At 36.5% G+C, this 26,757-nt stretch overlaps 1 protein-coding gene across 1 annotated transcript in view; it reads right to left on the reverse strand.

Moving 5' to 3' along the window:
• The window catches only part of CACNA1D (calcium voltage-gated channel subunit alpha1 D), a gene marked incomplete at its 3' end in the record, with an annotated part of 199,580 nt that overhangs the window by 46,061 nt on the left and 126,762 nt on the right, over positions 1–26,757 (reverse strand). The window contains exons 20-32 of the mRNA XM_082004726.1: positions 26,470–26,614; positions 24,541–24,670; positions 21,503–21,562; positions 17,078–17,184; positions 15,888–15,975; positions 15,271–15,378; positions 15,048–15,100; positions 14,644–14,790; positions 13,734–13,935; positions 12,389–12,547; positions 10,940–11,050; positions 7,857–7,886; positions 5,306–5,389 (exon numbers count right to left, since the gene is read on the reverse strand). Of these exons, the coding sequence (XP_081860852.1) occupies positions 5,306–5,389; positions 7,857–7,886; positions 10,940–11,050; positions 12,389–12,547; positions 13,734–13,935; positions 14,644–14,790; positions 15,048–15,100; positions 15,271–15,378; positions 15,888–15,975; positions 17,078–17,184; positions 21,503–21,562; positions 24,541–24,670; positions 26,470–26,614 (1,424 nt within the window). The remainder of the gene's footprint in view (positions 1–5,305; positions 5,390–7,856; positions 7,887–10,939; positions 11,051–12,388; positions 12,548–13,733; positions 13,936–14,643; positions 14,791–15,047; positions 15,101–15,270; positions 15,379–15,887; positions 15,976–17,077; positions 17,185–21,502; positions 21,563–24,540; positions 24,671–26,469; positions 26,615–26,757) is intronic.

A 26,757-nucleotide genomic window follows, 5' to 3' on the forward strand; every position in this document is an offset into this window, starting at 1 on the left:
TTGCATTTTACTTTACTTCGAGCATTTAATTAGTCCCATAGGGAATGCATTAAACATTTGCACAAAAAAAGAGGAAAGTGAACTCTCTTATTTTCTCGACATTTTGGCAGTACATGAATGGTAAAAGTAACTTAAATAAAAATGTGAATTAAAACCTTTGTAACTACTACTGTAACAAAGTGATCATGCCTCTAAGTCATCCAGTGCCGGTCATCCAAATGGTTTCTGAGCTGACAAATGTGAACTGCAGATAATCTCAATACAGTCAGGCCAGACTGAAACATATCTGTTATTTCCAGTTAAGAATTTATTGACTTATTCAGAATTTATTTCCAATTTATTTATCTCTCATTGTCTTAAGTTGTATACGTCCATCTCCCAGAATGGACTGACCACAGCTTGAGCCTCAATCACTGCTCTGCTTTTGTAATTGAATAAGAACCATTTATACGACCACACAAGATCTTGTGTGTTATGTGAAACTTCTTGAAAAAAAGGTTAGAAAACCCAAAAGGAATTATACAGTTTTTAGTAGTGCTTTTAAATTTTTGTATTGCTATGCCATATATATATTTACTTATATATACTTGCCTCTAAAAATTTCTAAAAATAAAATGAACATGAAAACCCATTAGGTTCATGAAAGAAGAACTGGTTAAAGGAAGGGATATTAAACGACAGAGTAAATTAAAAAACAATCATAGAAAATAGTGTATTGCCAAAATATATGTTGCTTTGAGGTGGTTCATTGCTGGAGTTGGTCACTGATCCAGTCCTTGAGAATGCTGAGCATTCATAATTCATAATTACCGAACACATTAAACACAGATTTCCATGGGCACCAAAAATATTCAAAACATGGTAATTTCCTGGATTGTTTGTGAATGGGAGGTTACTGGATCAGAAGAATCAGCCTCAGGGGAACATATATATACATTATTCTAAAACATTAAAAAAATAAGAAAGGGAACAACAAAACCAAGAGATGACATTTAATTTCCAGAATTTAATAGTGAAATCAAGGTGATATGTAACTAGAAAGTCCAACCCACTCTCTTGAAAAAACTGGGTCAGATACAAATATGGTATACAGTAGAAGAAATTCTTGGCTATCGGAACGATGTTGAGTTGTTTCCACAGCATGAGGCAATTATATATGCAAACCTATAAGAATGTTTAATTCATCTTGAGTCTCTCTATTTTAGGTATTCACATTCTTTCAAGTCGTCTTTGACATTGATCAATGAGGACGGCTGTACTTGTGCAGTTCCAACTGCAACAGGATCTGATTTTACAGTAGTGCTAGAAATTCACAGTTTCAGATCACCCCTCAAGCAAGGCCGAGCTTCCTCAGTTTAAGCAGTTTTTATGGGAATTTTCAAAGGTTGTCATTTTAATTGCGCCTGAAATCCCACTGAAAACAAACCCTTGTTAGCATCTTTGCAGAGCTGTAGATTTCCCAGGATCACTGTCATTGTTAGATAAAAAACATGGGTGGAATGGCACAATACAGAATGCCGAAGGAAATATTAAGAAAAAGATTCTAAAATACTGAATTTGGATTATACACAAAACTAGTAAAGTAGGAATAATTTGATAGAATCAAAACAGTAGAAGTCATAAAAGCCTATGAAATTTCCTTGAACAATTTGCAGTATTCACTGCTGCATGTTGAAAATGGGAAATCAAGCTCAGAAATATACTGAAACTGCAATACATTCATGACTTGCACAAACAAAGCACAAAAAAGTGGAAAAGACCCAAAACAGACAAAACTTAGTACACAAATAGTCTGCTGTGCAGCACTAGAAGACATGAAAGATGAGCCTTGTTTTCTCTAGTGAGTGTAGCATGAAAAACTAAGCAATGACAGTGCTAGTTCTTGACTGTGGTGCGTACTTTTGCTGAAGATCACTACTTGATCTCCAGAGTATTTTCAAGACAACTGTGTGAATTACTAAAATGGCAGCTGAAAGCTCAGGAGTGATCAGTTACAAGTAATGCTGTCAAATTAACACTGTCCACCCTGTGTTAAATTCAGGGATAAATACGGGGACAGAAGTACATTTGAGCTATTTTCAATCTCTTCACAATCAGGTACATTTTGCAGTTATTAGGGAAAGCTATTCTAAACGAGCAGTCTTTTTATGCTCCTCAGATATTATGCTCATCTACACCAGTACTACTGTGAATGGAATAGAATGATAACAGGTAAATACTTGAGCTGAAAGTCTAAATCCAAACTTTTCTGGAAAGCAAACCAAAACAAAACTAACAAAAACAGATTACAGGCAGCTTTTAAAACACTGTCAAGAAATGTCTCAGTGGAACAGTGCAATTCTGGGCTGACCGACCCTCTCTGTCAGCTCAGGTTCCTTCACAGATGAAGATCCATCGCCCACTGAGAACTGAGCAAAATAGGTCTGAAATTTTCGGGTCAGACTAAGGTCTTTCTGCTCCCACATTATCACATCACTCCTCCACTGTTCTTTCCAGTGATGCAGTCAATTGCGAGATTCTCGTCGTTTAACATAAAATCAGGAAGGAATTTTAAGGTCAATCAGCCTTAGAATTATTTTGATTGTATTTCCTTTTTCTGATGGCAGTGGAGAATTTGCAGCTTTATAAAGAAATTTGAAGTCTTTAATGGGGACTAATAGACTCTGTGTGTGCTTGAAGGCATTCTACCATCTTAAAAAAAAAAAGACAGAAGAATACACTTATTTTCTGTATTTGGTTGAAATGCATTTATAATAGGTATCACTATGCTTACCAAATAGACTAGAACCAATGATGAAAAACTACGTACATCACTGTTTCCCAACAGCCACTAATTCACATTGTCTGTGCCAGTGCTAATATGCTCTGAAGGGAGACCTGTACGGGCACAGCACAAGTATTCCCTTTGGCAGCAGCCTTATCCACTCATTTCTGCCCTATCATGGCCCACACTTCTGCCAATATTTTGTGCTCAGAACCTCATCCAGCCAACTGTGAAAGTCCCCAAACTCTTGTGGAAGTCCAGCTCACATAGCCATGGGGGTAAGAAGGGCTGTGGGTGAAGGCTGCTTAAGCTCACAGAGATGCCAAAAGAAATCCTCATCAAACCATGGCCTCAACAGAGACCAGCCTGACAAATCCAAGCTCCTAGCAGGTGGTCTGCTGATCTGAACACTGAAAGCCAAAACCTGTCTTCTAGACAGATCTTACTCGAGAATTATGCATTTTATTTTTTTTTTTCTCCTCATCCTGGAATGCCTGGAACAGATCATGCTTTCACAAATACAATTTCTATTCCATGTTCCTGGGCAACTTTATTATCCTGGTATTCACAGTAAAGGGTATTGTTTCTGCTATTGACTGGAGGAATGCAATCCTAAGAACTGGGTTCCTGACATGAACCACTTTGGAAAATAAATTTTAAAATGCGTTTTCTCTGAAAAACTGTTTCAATTAAGTGGTAACAATAGGCACAGGATGGATTTGCTTCCCCAAATATGATAGAGATATTGCAACTTAAATACTCACCACTGAAGAGTATTTATTCAAATTTAGAAGTATTTTGAAAGATGATGCATATTAAATATCCCTACTGAAAAGAAACCATCTGGGTAAGCAATAAAATACACTGGGGCAAAAAAAGATGTCTAGCAAGTAGCTTACTAAAGCAAATTTAAGAAAAAGGAATGTTATCAGCCAGCTCATAAACTGTGACTGCTGTAGAAAAACATACACGCCAAATATCTTTGAAGAATATCAAGGAACTATTCATATCTACAGCTTTCTCTGACTAATCTGCTCTTTGACACAGGGAAAATACGTGAATGTTGGGCATCTCCTGTATCACAGGTATGTCTGGGTAACTTAGTTCTCAGACCGATAAACAGGCAGGATCTTCAGCAGGTGGAACACGCCAACCTCACCTACTGAGTCTGTGTGTTCCCTAAGCATCGTCAGTGGCCGAGTTGGATCCAAGTCTCACCTTCTTCAGTTCCCTTTCTGAGGTCTCAAGAAGCATTAGAGGGAAGAGGCACTTCCCTCTCAAATTTTATTTTGACTAATTAAACAAGGAAACATCTAAGTACGGGAAGCACTTGCATATCTACTACAGAACTGGTTTGTAGTTTGTTATCCTTCATTTATCATTTTTGTGATACAGCTTTCCTTGTCAAAACCAGCAAGTCAGACAGAAAACAGGCAAAAAAAAATCAGCATTTCCCTATTTTTCCTTTGGAAAGGGATCTTTCTGTTGTTCAAACACCTATATGTGTAATGGCCATCAGTCAAAAATTTGGTGAAAAGATGGAGTTTTCCAAGTACTTTAAGAGTAATTCAAATTTCAAAACATTTACTGAAGGACGGGAAAAGCAGAAGGAATAGGAAAAAATAAACGTTCTATTTTCCACAGCATGGGAAGCCTTACTTTCTCTATGCATCCTTCTTCTGCTACCTCATGAGACATGAATTCTAATATGGCTCTGAAAATGAAACCTCACACAGAAAAAAAAAAAAAAAATCATTATTTGTTAAAGTGAGCCACTGAATTTACAGATCTTGAATTATCTTGGTCAAGCTACTCACAAAAATCACTGGGCTTCAAGTAAAATAGTGACAGAGACTTAATTCCTTTTTCATACATAAAAGGTTTTGAATATTTTCTGTACATATGTAGAAAAATATAATTCTTGTCTCACTATGCTGTGTGCATGTGCAGCTATACAGTTACGCAGATTTATAACAACAGCTTGTACAAACATGTATATCAATGTTTTGGTCTTTGATTCCAGGATAAAATATACTTTTCTAAAAAAGGATTTTGGGGGATAAAGTTTACATTTTCTGCATTTCTTGATGACAGCAATTACTTTTTAGTGCATGAACAGTTGCTACTTACATTAACTTCTGTTATAGCAATATCAACGACGCTACCAACAACAATTAAGGCATCAAAAGTGTTCCATGCATCAGTGAAATAGTGCTGTTAGGACAAGCATTCAGCAGAAAGAGAGCAAGAGAAAAACACAAACAGAAAAAGAGAAGAAAAGGACAGTGTTATAACACAGAAACACTCTAGGCTTCTCTGATGTACCACTATACAATCTAATCTTTCCCTTTCATAGCTAAAAAAATCGGTAGAAAAAAAAGCTATTTATTTCCCATATCAACATAATTGACCTATGACTGGTCTGTACTCAAACTTTAGAAACATCAGATCAAAATCTGTGACTTGTCCAGATGATGGAAATAGTGGGGAGACAGAGAAAGAGAAGTAGGGACTGGGGAAAGTAAGCTGGGGTATACTCACATCAGCTTCACTGAGAACGACGTCTACTATGCTGCCAATAACGATGAGGGAGTCAAACGTATTCCAGGCATCACTAAAATAGCCCTGAACAGAGCAGGCAGGGTGCAAACGTTTGTGATTACACATGAAATGTCAAATATTTGCATACTTCTGTTTAGTTTTGCATAAACAGAAATTAGTTAAACAAAACCTGTGGTCTAATGAGAAAACAAAACAAAACAAACAATATTGCCTACTGAAGGAAAAGCAACATGTATGTGCATGTGTGTGTATATATATACTTTATATATACACAGGTACAGACACACACACACGCGCGCACACACACACACACGCAGTATACATGCATAATACACCATCGTATAAGCACAACGTTGGCAAGCAAGCCATCATCCAAAACTGGTTTTGGACTTCTAGCAAGGCTGAAAAATTCTAACGTACATACCCTAACAGGCATGACAAAATCGCTTTAATAATATTTCTACAAGACCAAGCCAACTGAAGCCTCCTTAATATTAATGACTTTATGATAATCCTATCTAAGTGACTGGTAAAAAAACTGAAAGGGTCAAAGCTCATCACTGGTTAATCATGCACAGTTATTAACTATGCATAATTAGAGAACTGACTTGATCCTCTATTCATAAACTACGTTTAATATAGGAACCCACACTATATTTGCAGTCAGGGCCTGATTCCATAACCAGTGAGGTCAGTGCTAGGAACCAGAGCAACTGGAGCAATTTCTTAATGATTTTAATGCATCCAGTCCAACGTCTGAAAATTCATTTTCATAAATTGCTTTGTCACCCTGCTGACATTTTATGGCTTTAAATATATTCCCTGTGTGTATGCTACTGGCAAACTGCTCCAAATGATCGTAAAGTGATATCATAAAATTGTCTGTCTATTGGCAACCAAACTGCATGTTTGAGCAAAAAGGTATTTCAGAAGAAACCGTGAGGTAGATTCCAGGATCAGTTTGTCACTGGGACCAAATCAAGATGTATTACTCTGTTGAAGGCAACTCTATGGAGACAAGATACGTACGTTTTCTGCAGTATGTGGATTTTGCCCAGTTATTACAGAAATCAAGAACTGCAAAAATTACTGAACTTGCTCTTTTTCTCATTCAGATATATTAATTTATCAGCCAACCATGACTGTGCATTACTTGGCAATGGCTGAAATGTACATTTTGTACACATACATTCTACTTTCCTGGTGATTAATTTAAAAATACTAACTTGTCAGCCACTACTGAAGCTCTAAAAAATAAATTTAGCAAAAAGTTTGAAATTACAGGTGTGCTAATCTAACCTCATATCTAGTTAAACTTATTATTACACTGTTTACTATAAGATAATGATTTACCCGAGTAGTTTGTTACATGCATTGTTAGCACAGACAAGAAAATCAGCTACAAAATTTTTAGAATTGGGCAATATTTTTCTCAAGATTTTAAACTCTTAGAATTTCTAGTAACTTCACAGTTTAAAGGTTACACTCAAGTGCATTATTATTTGAAAAGAAGCTAATTTCATGTGGAAATTTGCTCTTGGAGACAAGAGAGCTGCTACAGAAGACGACAGCACTACAGCATATTTTAGGCGAGTAGGCACCGAGCAGAGTCAGGAAAGCCTCATTATGTTTCTAATGCTAGCCTCTTTTAGCTCTTAAAACACAAATTACTCTAATCATTCCCTCATTTAAGGAAGGGGCTGTAAGAGGAAAATAGATCAGAGTATGATCATCACTACAGCCCTTTGTGCCACGTGCTTTGGTTCTTTGGGATTAATCATCGTTTCCAGTCTTAGGGCAAAAATCAATGTTCATGGATTTGGCCTCCTGAACAAACGCATCCATTTCTGAGAGCTCCTGCCCGATTCCCTATCTCTCCTGCCTTACTCATCCCACTTCACAAGAACAAGCCATTCCCAAAGTTCCCACATCACACTGAACCACCTCAACGATACTGAAATTTATAATCCTAAAGAGATTAGCAGCTGCCAAGTAAAGAAGGGGAGCTACTCTCGTAACATTCTTCCTGCTCATTCATAGTCCTTATTTATCTTATTTGGAAGAAGTATCACTCCTGATTTTAAGGTAGCAATATACACACATAAAATAAGAGACTATTGTTGGCAAACAGCAAACAGATAATCAGCACAATCCTGAGGTGTGCTATCCATCTTCCTCTGCAACAGTGGGAACCAAAAAAGGTCCTCCAAATAAAGGTGAATTGCAGCTAGAGTAAAAGTGACTTTACTAGACATGCTACAGTATCAGGCACTGAAAGAACAAATTCACATTTTGATTCAATACAGCTAAAATACTTTACACATTTATTTACTTTACGAAACCTTTTCCATCAGTATAGACAAATATTGTTCAAAGTAATATGTAAAGCAAAAGCATACAAATAAACAAAAAAACTAAGAGAAAATAAAGATGGTTTTGGAAAAGGGAGGAATGGACAAGTCACAGCAAATAAACATCATGCAAATAAGTTGTTTTCACCACTGCAATGACCCAAGATCAATTCACTTACTAGCCATCTTTCCTTTTTTCTTACAAAAATCTGATGTAAAACGACATGTAAAATCATTACAAGTTTAAGTAACAGCTAGCTATCATGAAGCTACACATACGGTATGTGTTGATGTATTATTTTAGATTTCATAGCTCTATGTTGTTTTGTACTGTACTAAACCATGCTAAGTATCAGATTTTAGCAAATGTGAAGAACAATGTGAAGAGAAAATGCCTGCTTTTTTAACATACATTACGAAAAATTTGTTCGTTGAGAAATGCTGAAGGATAAAAACACAAATCCTGGGGAATATGTAGACATAGAGAATTAACACCAAAATATGTTTCTGTACATCTACCACATAAATATTTTAGTCCTTTTAGTACTCTGTTGGAAAGTTTAGGGCCTCATTCTGCAAAGTACTGTGTGTTCCAATCTCCCAGTCAAGACGTGTGCCAGGCACTCGGCACCACCTTTAATATCTACCACTAATCCAAATTTAATGTATTTCAGAGCTAGAAGGCAGTCTGGTTTTAAACAACACAGTATCATAGTAAAAGTATCCATAATTTATAGTAGCCTTAAGTTTGCATGACCAGCAAAACAAAAAGATCACAGTTTTCACAGGATTTTTGTCAACGTATTAAGGGGACACTGTCAAGCAGATGAGACAAAACCTAACATGTTTTTATCTATTCTTATTTTTACAGAGTGAGTAATGGAGTTTTTATTTGATGATTTGAGCACCTTTGAAATAATTTTTTAATGCACAGAATTAATAAACAAAACTGTCCATTCTGCCAGACTAGACTAAGAAACCCACCAGTGACACAAACACAGAGGAAATGAATCAGTCGTTCCTCACAGACCCTAAAGCAAAACAGTAAGTTGGGTTTCAGATTGTTCCTACTATTATTAAATAGTTAAAGCAATTCATTGCTGTTTTAAGCATGTATCTACTTTAAAATTTAGATTACTAAAAGACATTCACATTCTGCTTAAGACTGCTAGCTGCTCTGCAATTATTAATGAACGATATAGGCTGCCAATAGGGCTTTTGTTAGAGTATCTGACAATGTATAAAGTTACCATCTCCAAAGAGTAACAGGGACAACCTTAAAGATATTTAATCCCTTTCCTTTCCTGTTAATAAATCTCTGCCCAAAGTCTGACTAATATCATGGCCTTTTAACCTTGTCCTGCTAATTAACAATTTTAAGGTGTTCTGCATCTATGAGGGAACGAAGTTCAGGAAGCGAGGACCTCTCACTGACAGTGTCTGCCCTTCAAACTCTCGGCATTCAGATCCAGGGATCTCTCATAGTAAAAGCATCCCGTGAGGTAGAAAGCACATTGCAACAGAGTTAAAACTCAAATTGTACAAAGTCTTAGGGACCGTTATTAAGACATTGCATTTGATAACGAGTAGGAAGCCCGTAATACAAATGCAGCACTGTGATTTATATACTCGTGATCAGACCGCTATGTTTTGCATTAGCTGCTATTTCTGACTACAGTCACAAGTGCATGGAGAACCATACAAGGATTCACAATCTTCTTTCAAAAAGCAGATGATAAAATGCAGCAAAGTCTTCTGAAGCTTCAGTGTGAAACAAGGATATAGAACAGGAAATACAAATCAGGAAACACAATGAGCATACTCATGACACTGTGGTCCACGTAGCTGAGCTATCTCCTCTGGGGCCTCGTATTGTGTCATTTTTAATGTGAAATCCTTAGCATTTAAGTAAGAGAGGCGACACAAAAATACAAATAAATTCATTAGAAATGTACAATAGACTGGGCAGTGCAGAGCGAGACTACAGGAGAGTGGGTAAGCATTCACCCAGAACTCCACACTTCACATCTCGACACCAGACCTCAAGTGATGTATAATTCATTTACTTCTGCAGGCAAATACAAGCTAGCTTTAAATCAAGGAGCTCAGGCTCCACAGCCGAGCTCGTGACTAAACGCAAGCTGAATAAGTAGTTCTGAAAACCCGGTTTGTTATAAATTAACTCCATGCTGAGCTCTGGGCAGCCATGACTGTGTTGCTCCAAGTATCAGAGCTAGCCCGTTTAAAGCAAGAGTAAGATTGCCCACACAGCCTACAGCCACCCCGTTCGCTACTAAACACAGAGAAAGGGCACTGTTCATAGGCAGTTACAGATGCAGATATCCCGACTGCTTTAAGAGAAGGGCAAAGGAAAATGAGGAATTCCAGCCTTGGATGCTAAGATCAGTAAACTTCAAATGGCATGACTGGCTTTTTCCAAATTCCATATATAACGAGTGTGACCACACTTTACTTACTTACATAGTATAAACCCAGAATAAATATTGATCTCATTGTACTGAAAACAAAATTTAGTTAATTTTTCATTATTAACTTTTGCACTGTCAGAAATGGGGTATGAGAACCGAACAAGAAGACTGCATTAACTGTCACAGTCTGATTTTCATCTTTTTTTTCAGTTAGTAGTTATAGTTACCAGTTTCTCTTGCAAATCTACTTTTGAAAATGTATCTGCATTATTCATTTTGACAGTGTCCCTTTAAGGCAAGGAATCAACTGCTCACTGTGAGGGCCTCTACCAAATAGTCTGTATATGTAACTGAAAAGATAGAAATCTAAAAAGGCTATTGAATATGCAAATCCTGTATGTGTATGTTTGTACCACTTGGCTATATTTTATAAAGTAAAGAAATGCTTTTGTATTTTAGAATAGGAAATACAGCGTAACATACAGGTGTTTATTGGAGATAAACATAGTGTAAAGTTATGAATGTTGCACCATGAATAGGAGAAGTGGTAATACTTGTAACAGGAAATGATTTATGCCATTTACAAAGGAACATTACCTCAAAATATTCCAGATCTCATCAACCACCTTGTAATATTTTTTATGACATCTGCATTTAATTTTCTGGAGTTACATATATACATGTTATCAGATTAACACTTCTATTATTATTGCATTGATAAATGTGGGAAATGTAGGTTCTTTTTGTTCTTTGAATAAACATAGCTAGTGTGAAACTTACGTTATATTTAACTCCTGTGGTGATGACCTAATGAAATCATATCTAAAACTTACCTTGGGTTTGAAAGCAATCAGTTTCAAAACCATTTCAACAGTGAACACTCCTGTGAAAACCATATTCATAATGTCCATTGCATCATTAAAGAGCTTAGACTGTCCATAGTGCTGTGAATGAAAAACACAATACTTTTAGAAGTAAAGGCTTTAAAATATTAAGTGAAAGTAAGGCAGCCTAAGAGAAAACGGGGACAAATGCAGCAGAGGGAAATACTTTCTAGTAGTATTTATGATGCACACCTATATACATACAAGACTAGCTGAGTATCTCTGGTTAAGAATGGAGTTGTTTAAATCTGTTCTGTTTAGTCACTAAGTGGAACAAAACTATCATTCCTCTACATCCTAAGGGAATCCCCAGAGAGATGGTCTTGAGAAGAAAACTGTTCCCTCAAAAAAGGAGCACTGGACAACAGCATTTTCCCAAGTTTTATATGCTAGGTTTTAAAATTACAGAAACTTGTGTCACAACAGCTTAGAAAGCTTGCAGTATGTTAGCCACAGAATAACATGTATTTTGTAGGAGCGATATTTTTAAGAGGATACAGTGCATGCAAGTTTACTGAAAAAGGCAGAATGGTTTTGTAAACTGAATTTGAACCATTCTTTTTCTTATCAAATCTGAAGTACTAGGGAAAAAAAAGAGACAACTTGGAAAAGTAGATAAGAAAAGTAGCTGGTGAAGAACTGCATACATAATGTAGAAAAATTAGATTAATAAAAATAAATATACACAAAAAACCACACATGCAAAAATGCACACAGGTATATATAGACATACAGTTAATACATGAAAAAATATTTGTGTGAGGTTTGCATTATGACACAAAACTGGAGTTGCTCCTTGTATCAATTTTTAAACTTCTGAAGAAGATATAAACACAGAGGATAGAAGCATCACCAAATGGTTTGGGTTGGAAGGGACCTTTAAATATCATCCAGTCCAATCCAACCAAATATGGAGTAGCAGATATACAAAGTGAACACAGAACAAGTACAGAAACTACACAGAGGTGAAGTAATTCTTAAAAAAATATACTAGATAAAAGAATATCTTAGATAAAAGAATCTAAGGGATTGAGACAAAGTTTCCTAACAAAATTAGACTTCTATGTTCTCTTCAGATTTTCTTGCACATGGATTATCTTGGGAACACACAGATATAATATAAATTAAATTACACTGCAGGTACAAAATAAAGCTCAAAGAGCTTGCTTAGGTTAGGAAGACCTGTATTAACATCAAGCCGTTTTAAACAATTTTACTTCAGAGAACTGATGAACAGATTGGAACATGTCACAGAAGAGTACTATGATCAGAGGTGGTTTTTTTTAAATTTCACTTCATAAAAAAACTACAGGTTGCCATAAATGAAAGGCATTGTATCACCCATTCCTTCTCTGCAATTCATGACAAAAACTTCAGAAGAGATTCTGGATTTCCTACCTGCATAGCCAAGCAAAGTGTGTTCAGCATGATGAGGACAAACATGATGTATTCAAATCCAGTAGAATTCACCACATACCAGAATTTGTACTGGTAAGGATTTTTTGGAATATATCTACGAAGAGGACGTGCCTTCAAGGCATATTCTACACACTGACGCTGTAAAAGGAAATACATCACAAATTGTCAGACTCTACCCAACAGTTAATCAACTGATAGTACAATTGATAAGTGCAAATTGTTAAATATAAGTCTTAAAAACAGGCAGTCTAGCTACTTGCTATAGTGGGTTTTATTATTAACTGTTAATAATACAGTAGTTTACCAATCCCCACTTGGTTATTTACAACTGTACCTAGTCATATGCACTACTCAGCCACATAAAAAGAATCAGATAATGCTCATGGAAATTCTGAAGCGTTTCACCTTTACACAGTGCAGCAGTATACAGCACACCGTATGTATGTGTATGTAGAGTATATAACATGACTGTTAATAGCATGACTATCAATTCATCTATAAGTCATGCTTTGTCTTTACTAAGTTTTCAACCACCAATGTAACTGCATAGCATAAATCCCCTAGAGTCAGCAAAATAAATACTGAGGAAGAGTTATTCCTAATAACTCAGTTAAATTGCCCAGCAAAATCATGTCACATACATAGGAACATCATGAATTCATCTCCTACTCTACGAGTGCCTGAAATCTTCATGTAGGCTGGGCCTTCCACTTGTCCTTTGAATAATGCTTATAAAAGCTGACTGACAGGGCACAAAATGCAGCATGAATGCTGCCTACAGTTTCATGCTTAATCTTTGTTTAAATGAGGTGTGTTACAGTCAGACAAGAGTACCTGAAAAATCAGAACTGGTAACTGATGAGTTTCTCAGTCGAAGGATTAAACAGTAAAAGGGGACAGATTTTTTAATTTGAATCGGAATATTCCATGTGAATTTCTAAATAAATGGGGGGGCAGGGAAGAGTAGAACACTTTCAGACTATTCAGAACACAAAATCTATTTTCCTGTTCTTTTTGTAAAACCTATCTATGTCTATGGATAAGCTGGCAACTGCCGTATTCTTCTTAATGTGACACCAACAAGTGACACACGAAGAAGCTAAGAAGCTTAATATAACACCTTTGACAATAAAAAAGTGATACGTTGGGCTTACAGAAAGAGGAACATACAATGACCTGAATACCAGTTGATAGTATGTACTAATTCAATTTTTTTTACTACAGTACATGTTTGGTGCCCTCTTCTGACCCAAAGCAGAAACGAAGGTCTTCATGCATAAATGAAAATACTTCCAAAAGTTAAGAGCTCATTATTGATTTTAACCTGATTTTTGTCCAGCTCACAGTTCTTATACTCTTGTTCTCCCTGTTCTTGGAATGTAACAATCACAAAACCAACAAATATGTTCATCATAAAGAAAGCAATAATGATGATATAGATGATGAAAAAAATTGAGATCTCCACTCTATAGTTGTATACAGGTCCTACATTCTCGCCATTTGAATCAATAGCTTTGTATAGCAGCCTGAAAAACAAACAAAATTTTATTTTTATTAGCATTAAAAAGACAAAGGAGTAAAATATGCAGACTCAGAGGACAGATTTCAGAAATGGTCTGCTGTTTACTGTTCTCTTTTTCTAGGTACTGACAGTGTCTACAAGCATACTGAAATCAGAAGAATCACACCACACAAAGTTATGGTTTTTGCTGAAAGAATCAAGGTAATAACAAGATGGTTGTATTTTTAATTTTTTTCCTCCACACATAAAGCTATCCTCTAAGACTTTTCCCATTTAGGGAAACAGTGAGTGGTAGTTTGCTTTTCCTGTGCCCCACTATGCAGTGTACTATTGTTTGATTTTGTAATAAAAATTTTACTCAAAGGCCTAAAATTTTCTTATTAGCGTTAAAGGACATCAATGGATAACCATCTAAAAGGATTACTTCCATTAGAGATAAAGAATAGCTCATTACAGCAAAAGCAGATGAAAGATTAGGAATCAAACAATATAAAAAAGTTTGCCCTTTATAGATAGAGGTGAATGAAGGAAGACAGGAAAAGTGCACAGATTCAGAAGGACAGCAGGTTTTTTTCATTCCTCTATTAGCAAGTTTTTATAACACCACTTAAGACTGCTTTGTTGCCCAAAAGCGCCTGGTAAATAATGAAGAACTGTCCTGGAAAATGTAGCCATCTTAACAACGCTGTGAAAACATGGAGAATTCACTCACGCTGGCCAGCCTTCAAAAGTGGATACTGTAAAAAGGGCCATCATAGCAGACAGAACATTATCAAAGTTGAAATCACTATTTTGCCAGACCCTCTCTTTGACCATTGGATTATCAACATCTCCATCTTTATAAACGATGTATATCCCTCTGTGGGAAAGAAACAAACTGTCATTAGCGAAATACTAAATTAACCTCAGAGTTACTCAATTCTCTATTCAAAACAGTTTAGTTTACTCCCTCCCTAAGCTTGTTTTATTTCCTTGCTAACCTGTGTTTTCTGGTGGATTTAACATGATAATTCCAATTTACACAAACCTAAATGGCCTAACGCATGCCTGCCCATATCTACCAGTTTAAACTATTCAAAATATAATGTGTCATTCTTAGATCAAAGATGTTCTCACCGACATTCCTCGGGATTCTGTTTTGCCTCATCGGTGCACCTGTAGAATTTTCCCTACATATGAAACAAAAAGCAATGACAAAATGCAGAATATGCAAAAGGAAGACATTTATACTATGATTGGTTCAGAATGGCACCAACCCAGTTCCAGCAGCAAGCCACCAAGCATTCAACTCAGCTTTGCTTTTCTTGAAGCAGTGTCAATTTTGAACTTGCCTACTTACCTTGAACAGCTGCACTCCAATACAGGCAAACATGAACTGCAGCAGAGTTGTAACAATCATGATATTACCAATAGTTCTAATAGCCACAAAGACACATTGAACAACATGCTGGAAAGAAAGAAAAAAGGTATAATTTAATACAACTTGTTACTTAGTATCACAGAATATGGACTGTAAAAGTCTGTTTTATCACATTCAGATTGTTTTTTGAAACTACTATTTTTGTGTTGTCAGTATTATACCTACTACCATAGTTAAACTTGTTTTCTAAAATTTGTCCCTAAGTCTGGTGACACAGACCCATCAACATAACTGACAAAAAATTACATAAGCATTATGGAGAAAAAACAATTAAAATGTTGTTCTGGCATGTTGGTTCACAGCAAGTATTATGGTCAAAATCTGCTCTCCATGGCATTGGTGTTCATTCACATATAAACTGCTGGAACTGTGGGCAGAACCTGGCCTAATATGTTTAGGAATCATGAATTAATTTTTGTCCTTGCCTGCCCTGTGAACTCCTCTAGGCAATTTTTCTTGCACAAGAATTTTTAACCTGAGGCAGGACTGAAGAACCAGGCCACCAGAAATAGAACTTAAAAAATAAAAATAAACACCTTAAGTCCTTTTGCTCTGTTTATTGCCCTTAGAGGCCTCAAGACTCTTAAAACTCTGAGGATCTTCACAACTGAGATAGCACTTGATCTAGGGGGGGAAAAAAAGATATTCTGTTACTTTTAACGTAACTGATTTTATTACTAAGAATAATAATGTTCTTGCAACTTCATTATACATGAAATTTCAAAAAAGTCTCAAGATATATACACGAGGTTTTTTAAAGTATTTCTTTACTGATCCTTTCTAATATTAGAAAATAGTATCAATCTCATAAATACCATAAGAATTACTTTGATTTCTGCAGCAACTTGGGAATTAACAGCTCAGAAGCTTGTCTGACACTGTAATGCAGTTAAGTTTGGTCAGTAGCAAAATAGTCCCCAAAGTATTTTTCAGTGTTGACAAGCTCTTTTGAAGACACTGTGTAAGTCCTGTAAATCAATGAATACCTTTATTTCCAACCAGCTGGAGATGAAAAGATCTCAAATGACTCACATTCTCTTAAGTAGCTAGGACTGCATTTTGAGGAAATCGTAGCAGCCAGCCTTTCAAAGAACATACTGTGAAACTGAAAGCTTGTGTAATAGGTATTCTAGTACAAGCAGAATACATAGTGGGAAGCAGTTGACTGACACCCAGCCCTTGCTCTTTTCTAAGTCACCAGGGGATTCACGGATGATTTTAAATGAGGCAGAACTGCTTAGTGAATCAATGCCCACCTTTGGACTCTTTTATTATGTTTAGCCTGATCCAAACAAAGCAAAAAGAAAACCTCTTACAGCCCTGATTAAGGTACAGCTCCTCTCCCCTTCAAATACTGTCAACTTACATATGCCAGTCGGTCAATGCTGGAAGGGCAAGCTTGTAGAACTAGATTGTAGATGTGGCAATAGCACAAAAGAGGGTATATAAACCTCCTGAAGCTGCAGGAATTACTTGCTATACAATACAGTGTCAGGGTGCTCCTCCATGTTCTCTCGGTAATAGTGGGAAGTAGTAGTTTCCAGCCCCTGTTAGTAATGAGTTACAACACTCTCCGTGTAAAGCACTAGCTCTTGCCGCTTCAAACCCTGAATACTGATACCGCACACCCACACACAGTGGGGGAACAAAAGGAGCTGAAAAAACGATTTCAGTATAAAACCCCAGAGCAAAAATAAACCGTTCACATTATAAGTATAGTACTTACTGAATACCAAATGATACCAGAGATACACCCACAACCAGCAAATCCAGCAAATTAAAATAATTCCTGCAGAAGGACCCTTTATGAAGGAATGCTCCAAAAGCTGTCATCTAAAAATAGAATTGTTACAGGTTTAGTTTATATTTCAATTTATTCAAATCTACATTTAGGCTGTTTACAAGACACTTGCCTAGAGTGTGAATGCATACAATGTTATCTCACTTTCTAAAAGCAAATAAAACAATCCCACTACGTACATTAAATATTTCATCAAAATAATAATACTACTTCTGCTCAAGCAACACTAGCAAATGTGCTAATTGTTTCTGATGTCAACAAATGTTACACTTTGTGTAGGAACTGATTAGGCTGAGCTGACTACATTGAATTGATTTGGCCTTTGTTAGAAAAATTACTACAAGAACCGTAAAATTTCCATGCTTACTAAACTGTAAGGTCCAGATTCTGACTCCTAATCATTCATACTGAGAATTGAAGGAGTTGAGCATGTATTGGAAAAAGCTGACAGGCAAATCTGGTACAGAACCAGCACAAGGCTGTCATAATGCAGCGTTACACTGCTATTTGCCTTTGGCTTTCAGGAGACATGGTAAGATCATAAGTGGGTATGTTGGAATAACCTGGAACAACTCATAGATTGTTTTGTATTGTGTATGGAAAAGGATCCCCAAGTTTTGCTGGTTTGTGGGGAATATCAAACATTGCCCTCCCTGTTGGACTTTCTCTTAATTTTTTGATTTCTGTGCTTAGATTAAGATGAATACAGCACACAAAGGGTATCTTGTGAAGGAACCTGCATGCATCATTTGCAAGGTTTCATTAGGAGCCAGTGACAGAGACTCTATTAATTATGGCTGCCAACACACTCTAGGCAGATGTTCTCAGGTATCACAAAGCTGAATTTGGCTCCTAAATCTACGAATTAGACTCCTACCATAATTGAGAGTAAGTACCAGTTAAAAAAATGCACAGAGGAATCCAGTTAAGCTATTAGAAGCACAGAATTGGCACTTGAGTAGAATTTTGCATGGGTTTTTCCATAGTTATGGATTAAGATTGAAACTACACTTGAAATTAAAATAAAGATACCTTTGAAAAATACCTACTAGTCAGTTCAGGCACATGGATTCTAGTTTCTTCAGCCTTATGGTCCTCTTAAAGTACTCTCAGCTACTCATTGTTTTACACAGCTAAGAAAACTCAGTGCCAGCCAGAAAACGTCTGATATTGACTGTGCATTTTAAATCCATTACTTTCTGTTCTGTTCACTCCATCTTGAGGAATAGAAAAGATTTTATTTCCCTTCCTCTTGCAGCAGACTGTTATATCTTTCAAGACTGTTCCACAATGTAGAACAGAGCTACCAACTGTTAATGGGCATCTCACGGTCTACTGTGTCACTACTCGTGCGCGCAAACTTGCAGGCCTTTTGCAAGAAAAACCATCGGCGTCAGGGAAAGCTATATATCTGCAAAGGGATGCAAATTACAAAAGATGCATTTTTCTTGGAAGCCCTTCTCTTCTTATTCTCCTCCTGTTAAATTTTCTTTTGTCGTGATCAAAATACTAAATGTTCCTCAAAACTAGAAGCACAAAAATCCTAAAGCTTTAACCTATGCCATGACATGAGAGAGGTAATATAACTGTATTAAAAAATTTCCAATAAAGTCCTAGCTCTTTTCGCTTACAGCTCTACAGAGTATGGCTAAACTCATTAAAATCAGTGCAAGTTGAACACTAAAATAACCTTGAATATCAAACCTACATCTATCTACAAATACCCATTTACACTGTAATACATTATCAGTCAGAACCACACAAAGTTGCATGTAAAGACAAAAGTAAGGATATATTGACCTAAAAATACAGGTGAAGTACATCTCCCCGTCTTTATATGGAGACTCATACTTCAATCACTACAAATCCCAGCAGAATCATTTGCCTAACACTCTCTATAGCAAATCATTCTCTCTTTTGCACAGATCAAGACCAAAATTGGAGGTGGCAAGCACCGTCACACAGCCCTCAGCGAGCAGATGCTGCTGGACAAGGACACTCACGGAGCTGAGCGCCCGGGGCGCTACCCGTGCCGCCCTTTGCCTCCTGCCTGCAATTCCATACCAGTGGGGACTGGTTTAAATGTTGTGGAATTAGCACAGCTGGACTAAGGTTAAAAGCACAAGGCCCTAACCTGAACTTTGCTCTCATGTTTTCACATTTCCCAAGCACTGCAAACAGGATGGTAAGCTGGATTTGAATGCCTTTGTAGGGGTTACATAAGAGAATTCTTAAATGCTTTCAACTGATGTTGCAGCTCTTCTGTCATTCAAATCCTCATTCATATACTCAACACCGTATAATGTAGAAATCCTCATGTCTGCAGAGCAGTCAATAAAATAGAACGCAGGGAGACTCTCCACATGCTGAGAGTTATTCTGTTTTAATGCTTGGTTTTTTTGACATTTACAAGTTTCTTTGCTGCAGCTGATAATATTGCCTCTGATTATCTTAATTTCAGTTTCATATACTTTTTGCCTAGAAATTAAGGAAAGCTATTGTTACTGCAGGTCTAGTCTTGAATTTACTCCTTGCAGAAAACACGCAGCTTCTGAACAACAGACACTGTGGAAAGCACAGCGCAAAACCCAGCATGGAAGACATGGAGGACTCCAGCCGTAAGCAAGCAAAGCCAGTGTCTGAGATATGTTAGTAAAGCAGGCACTGTATACGTACGTGTGTCGTGTTCTGGTAGTCCATTACATTTTTTTATGGTACAATTTATTTTCTTTTATAAATACCTGTGACTGCACTGCAGGGCAGAGCTTCCTGGGGAAAGCAGAGTCAGGAGCATCAACATTTTTGGCTATGATGGGCCCTCTTGTTTCTTCGTAATATTTTACAATGACAGATTTCAACAGCCCAAGATCCAGTGCTTCCTACTTCCCTTGAGTAACTATTGAGTCACTCAGTGTTGGAATCTTTTGTATTAATAGGAATTTTGCTTTTCTTAACACATCCAGTTATGCCTCTTTATGCCATGTTTTATATTTCCTCTTTCTACAGAAACACAACTGGAGCTGCAGGGACTACACAACCTGCTCTTCAGAATGTGTGGAAGTTCACCGACTCTCTTCTGCCACAGAAATGGTAGTAACATATTTTGTATGGCTTGTCAAATTCACAGCTGGGAACTAGTTTGATCTAATGCTACAGTTCTTTTCAGTGACTTGGGTTCTTTCTCTTAGTTTGGCCTTTTTCTAGCAGTGAAAAAACTGCACATTTATTTTAGAATGCCACAAATGTTATAAGAGTAATCAGTTCTATAGCAAGCTCCTCACTGGTGAAAATGAGAAATAAGGGAATAAATATAAGTCTGGGAGAGTATCTGCAAGCATAAAAATAGTCTATTACTTACAGTACAGCTTATCTTGTAAACAGCCCAAATATTGCATCAATTAGTATTAATCAAATTGCACTGTAAAAAGTATGCACAGCAATATGAGCAAAAGCTGGGAGAAGAGATTTTGTTAAGCTTAATCCTCAACTGGAAATGCAAAGTTTATGTACAGATTTATAGTGTAGCAGAAATCTGTAAGTGTATGGATCAGGGTTACTTAACCAAAAACTCATGGTGAATATGCACAGCATGAAACTTATAGGAATCACGTGTAAATTTCTGAACAAATATTTTGCAAATTCCAACGAAAAATTTTTATTTTCTTATGTGTGAACCTAATCCTCAGTTATATGGCTTCTTTGGCAGAGTAAACTTCATCCATCTAAAATCTGAGTAACCCCAATGGATATTCTTAATAATCAGTACACAAACTATACATTAAAATGCCAATTTTTGACTCATGCATGGGTAATACATTTAAGCAAGCATATTTATGCCTTTCTGTGTATTTAAATGTATGCCCAAGATGAATGCAAAGTATCTTAGTATATAGATAGATAAATGCAAGATATCTTGCAAGTCCTATTGCAAGAAAATAGTTATCTACTATTTTAGCTCTGTGAATATAGTTCAGCAAAGGAAATGAGAAATTACATGCTCCCTCCTTAAAAGATTGATTATATCTTTTGGAAATGCCAGAGCAAGGAGAAGGAAAAGCTCATGCGCAGTGAATTATTTTTCCCTTTTCTGACAACTGTAAGTTTAAAAAGGGTAAAAAATGAATTATTAAATTGATGTAATGATAAAATATCAGCTGCTTCATGCACCCAGTGGTAAAAAATAACCAATCAAAACTATGAGGAACTGTCAAATTAAAAAATCCTCTGGTTTAAAAAAAGTTTAGCTTTGATCGCTTAGAGAAAAGGCGAAGAACACTTCAAGTGCCTTTTCTTGGCAGGTGACACACAAGGAAAATCCTTTTAAACAAACTTCCTTTAAAAACCTGTTACCTTCAAAATGATCTCAAATGTAAACATACTAGTGAAGACATAATCTGCATACCCTAGGATCTGGAAGGTAAACACAAAGTTACAAACATTATTGCTAAAGCTGCTTTTGAGCTAAGAAGGATCAATTAACAATGCATTACCTTTAACAGGATTTCAACAGTAAAGATGGCTGTGAAAGCATAGTCAAAGTAACCAAGTATCTGCAAGGTATAATATGTGGCACAGTAAGAAATCCATCTATTAATAAATTTTTACAATTTAGACCACATGCACAACACCACCTGAATTAGTCTAAGTACATGGGGAATTTAGACAATGTAGTTTAAAGTTCCAGCTATTGTGCAACCATTTTTTTTTACTTAAAAATGTATCTCAGCACAGTGGCATCTGATATTAGATTTCACCACTGAAGAGTTAACAGGACCCAGTAGGCAAGTATTTCAGACTTTCCTCTATCAGTTCTCACAGGTACTTTCTTCAGCCTTTAGCAGATACACATAATCTTACACAAAGAATAAATACTTACTAATAATAAGCCTTTTTTTTTTTTTAACCGAAGCATCGTATCAAAAAGTAAAACTTCAATGGATGCTTCTAGATTGCACATCATTCTACCTTCTGCTACATTATACTGTTCCTGTACAGACTGGGCTAGAGTGTCACAAAGCAAATTAAGAAATAACTAAATTACTTAAAATCAGCACTACAACTCTCTTTTCTTGAACTTGGAAGATGCAACAGTGATTTATTTGTAGGAAATTTAAAAGAACCCACAACAGTTGCACAGCGATATGTAAACTTTTAAGAAGATTGTGGATGTGACACTAGCCTCACTGCTGTCGACAGGAACACTGCCATGTATTTCAGTACAACCAAGATTTCACCCTTCCAAGGTGGCCATATCGCTAGCACATAATTTAGCGATCGACACACACTGCAGTAGTCTACTAGTTTAGTTTCAAGGATCCAGAAATCCAATTAGCAAACAGTTGTGCACAGAAACGTGTTTCCTGTGGTTCAGCAACTAATATAATGGGAAGGAGAAATAAAATGGAGACAACACACAAAGAAAGTATTCCTATTAGATCATAAAAAGGAAATAATTTTTTCCCCATGTTCAGTTGAAGATCACATCCTTCTGTCCCTTGCTGTGGCTGAAAAAATAGGCACATATTAAAGCCATTCAACAAAGATTAATCAGTAAGGAATTCATTCCTAGAGTTAAAAGAAAATAATTTAAAGGCATTCCAGTTTGTAAACTTTCATTCCCTTACCAAGCTGGCTGGCTGAAGGAACATGATTATTCAAGGTAGTAACAAGAAAAATATCCAGGTCTGGCACATTTGTGAATACTTACAACGAGGGCAATGCCTTCTTGAAATCACTCACACATTTTACCTGCCTGTGTCCCAAACAGGAATAATCCTTTCAGTTATCACCACTCTCCATTTATATTTTCCTAGTACTCCTCTACCTACAAAAACAATTATCAGACCTTCAAGCCAGTTTTCTGCAATAACGGTTTCAGTATTGCCCACCGGCTCTCCTTTTCTTATCCATTAGTGTGATTTATTTATAAGATTGCACTTGTCCAGTCTTATAGATATAAAAAGCACACAGGTCTACCGAATAGTACATGACGAGGTTCTTTGTGCTTTGACCTCTTTTTATCTTTGAAGAAAGTTTTCACCTTTTTGGTTTATGTTACTAAAAAATATTCAGAGAAGATCAACAGCCAAAAGAGGACTTCCAGAGGCTGCATCTACACTAGCACGAACTAGAGGGATACAACCTCTACTGCCCTAGTAGGCCCATCTTTCCTCTAAGAGGTAGAAGAGTTTCTCTAACTCCATGGCAATCTCTACAGATCAATTTATATCCAAGACAGGAGAGGCCTGGAAGTTCTGTCAAAGCATCCCAAAAGTCCCCACAGATTATTACCAGTTGCATCACCTCAGCTATTTCATACCTAATCTAAAGCATGAACAAGTCACAGTAACATGACAGGCTTGCTTCACCACCAACACAAGTGCAACAAGTGCAAGACAAACATTAGTTATTACAAGAGTGGATTTATTTCTCTGTCTAATAATTGTGCATTTGAGCAACAGCCAAGTCTTCTACTATGGTAAGAATTTAAAATGGGGGATTCGGGAATTTGTTTTAGTTGAACACAGATATTTACTTACCACATTAACCGCACTTTTACTAAATAATAGAGACATTTCTGAAATTAATATTCTTACAAATATTTTGTTTCTACAAATCTATCTAAAAAAGGATGCAGAAACACTTCCAAATTTGGGGGTTTGTATGTAGGCTGAAATGGCATTTGACTCTGAATTAAGGCAAGAGTTGGGCATGCTCTGATCCTCATCTTACATATGAGTTTAGGAACAGGTGAAACTTGTTTAGTTTCTGATTTGGCCAATCAGGAATCCAAGGATCTTTGGGTCCGATGTGGTGGTACTCAAACTCATTAGTGTGGCCACACCAGCTTCTTTAAAAGAAGAGGTAATATCCTTACGAGTGCACACACTCACTAACAGAGCGATACTCTGAGTTTCCCCAAGACCATATAATAGTCAGTGAAGGAGAAGAGAGGACAGGTCAGAGTCGATTCCCAACATGTTATAAACAGTGATAATTTTAACTGGTATTTTTAAATCAGCATCAAACACTGAGAAACACTAAGAGTGATTCATGAAATGCATGTCAGGAACACCATCTGAAAAGTATGAAAAAGTATGAAAATGATAAAGATTATGCTCATCTTGAGCATATTTTATTCTGATATAGTAATAGGCCAAACAGGAAAAACATTACGTACACAATAAATGGTTCTGACACCTGTGATGTTCCATCAATAAAGTTACTTGTCTTTAAAGATCTATGTTTTTTTAAAGGGGAAAAAAAAAAGTATGACTTGAAAAAGGAAAAGGAAAGTTTCTTAACTTGAAAAAAACAGGCACTAGTCCCAAAGGATTGCTATCCTGGGAGGATATACTTATTTCTAGACATAAAAATGAAGGGCTTACATTATTTCGAAAAGAGTGGCTGCGAATTGGATCTTCTGCTGCTAGGGAAACACTGCTCAGCATGATGAAGACAAGGATGAGATTGGTAAAGATGTGGTGATTGATAAGTCTGTGGCATCCCACTCGAATTCTGAGGAAGAGATACAAAAACATACCACGTGTGCAAACAGAATTCAGCAGATGTCTAATATACAACATGTTTTCTATTACTCTGCCAAGAACGACAGAACAGAGCAACCATCAGCAGCTAAAAGCAGTAAAAATGCTTAAGTTATTGCTCTGATTTCTAAAAAGGTAAATAAATTCAAAGTCCTATCCACCTGTAGTGAGGATGCACTTATCAAAGGAATCTGAGAGAGGATTTCCCAGCTCCTGTTGGGTTTTCAATGGGTTATGAATACCACTACATGTTCCGGTGTCTGTACCACTGTGCGCATACAGAGGCCAGTGTCAAAAGGACCAACGCTAGATAATAAATAATTTCAGATCCCTCGTTTGATTTGATTCTTATTAAAGCTGTCAAAAATATGGTGAGATGTGGCTTAGGCTGCAGATCTCATTGTGCTAGAGATTCAACCTATATCAGAATCTCCTGTGAGGATTTTCTTATAGAACTACATGACACATGGGCATTGAAGATTACAGAGCTGCTAAGTTTCAGCCACATAACATGAAGTGGAACTGTATATATGCTTAGCGTCACAGAGCCCAAGGTTATTACAAATGCTACTGAGCACCTTGGTAGAGTAGCCCCAGGATTAAACTGGCAAAAAGGCAGGATCAGGTTCTGCCAACTAACACTGAAGATGTCTAAAATCTGCTGAAGAATCAGAAGGTTCTTGGGGAAATTTGTTCTCCTGTTACTAAGTAGATGAATTGAGCACAGTGTATCTTAGTTAATTAAGATGGCTGTTTTGGTCTGAAAATATGTAGCATTAATTAAAGCCAAAAGCAATTTGACATGTTCAACAAATCTAACATTTTTGCAATCAGCATATGTGTTCTTAAAATTACCAGTTTAAACAGCATTCTTTCCAGTTTGTTTGAAAATTCTGAAGAGATTTTGACAACCTGTGCAATGACAAAGATACAAGCCCAAAACTTTTTATCTTGGTCATCACACCATCTTCTAAACTTAATTGTGATGACCTCTACCACTGAGAAGACAGCATTCTCCTGGGTGAAAAAACTCTTAAGCTCCCTTCTAAGACTACTCTTGAAATTGCTACATACAGAAATGTAACAGCTATGATCAGTCTGTAGGAACTGAATTTAGTTCACTTGTTCACTTCCATCCAACAATCAGTAATGACTTTTACTGACTACTGAGGCTTGCTATCTTCATCAGTGTAGAACTCCAAATGCTCTGGCGTTAGACTGAGTGGTGAAAGATTCCAGTTCCCACCAAAATCTAACCATTATTGTTCTTGATTTTTTAAATCATTTGTCTTTATCGCCAGTGTTTGCTTGAATCTGAGAAAATAATGTTACCTCAAGAGGAATATATATATCCTTTCTCCTTCTTTCCTCTTTCTCTCTTTATTTTGTCTTCTCCATCCTCACCTATATTGCTCCACGAAGGTTCCTAGGGATACTAAGAATCCTATCTCATATAGGTGATGCTCAGATCTCACATCAGACCTTTTATATCCAGTGATTAACATACTAAATAGCTAATAAACATCAAAGGGTACTCTTAAGACAGACTACATGTACAAAATGCTATTATCTTCAACAGTGGGAAGCAAATTAATATATTTATCAAATTCTTTTAATTTACCAAGTCATTCAGAAAATTTTGGGAGAGAAGCCAATCTCTCTCCTGTTGAAGATACTGGAGTTCTATTCCTAACCTCACTGAAAGGACGCCTGTTCCTTCACTGGTAATCCTTGATAGACTAAAACAGTATTTTTCAAAATTATATTTACGGATTGGTGCTGCTGAAAATGAAGAAGGCACTCCCTTCAGGGATCGGTGTTATCTTCTCCTTCATGTTTAGTTCTGATATTCTACGGGGACGTGGGCCTGCTGGTACTTCTGGTTCATCCTCCTCATCTTCTTCATCTTCACCTACTTTAAATTAAACACTTTTTTTACTATAAAATAAAAAAACACTGAGGTTTTGTTCATAACAATGTAAAAGCATGGCTTGTATTAAAATATATACAGCTTGTAAGAAATATGTATTCATAGCATGGCTTTAAAAATCTATGAAG

This window comes from Phaethon aethereus, assembly GCF_964289735.1.
Source record: "Phaethon aethereus genome assembly, chromosome: 11".
NCBI classification, from domain to species: domain Eukaryota; kingdom Metazoa; phylum Chordata; class Aves; order Phaethontiformes; family Phaethontidae; genus Phaethon; species Phaethon aethereus.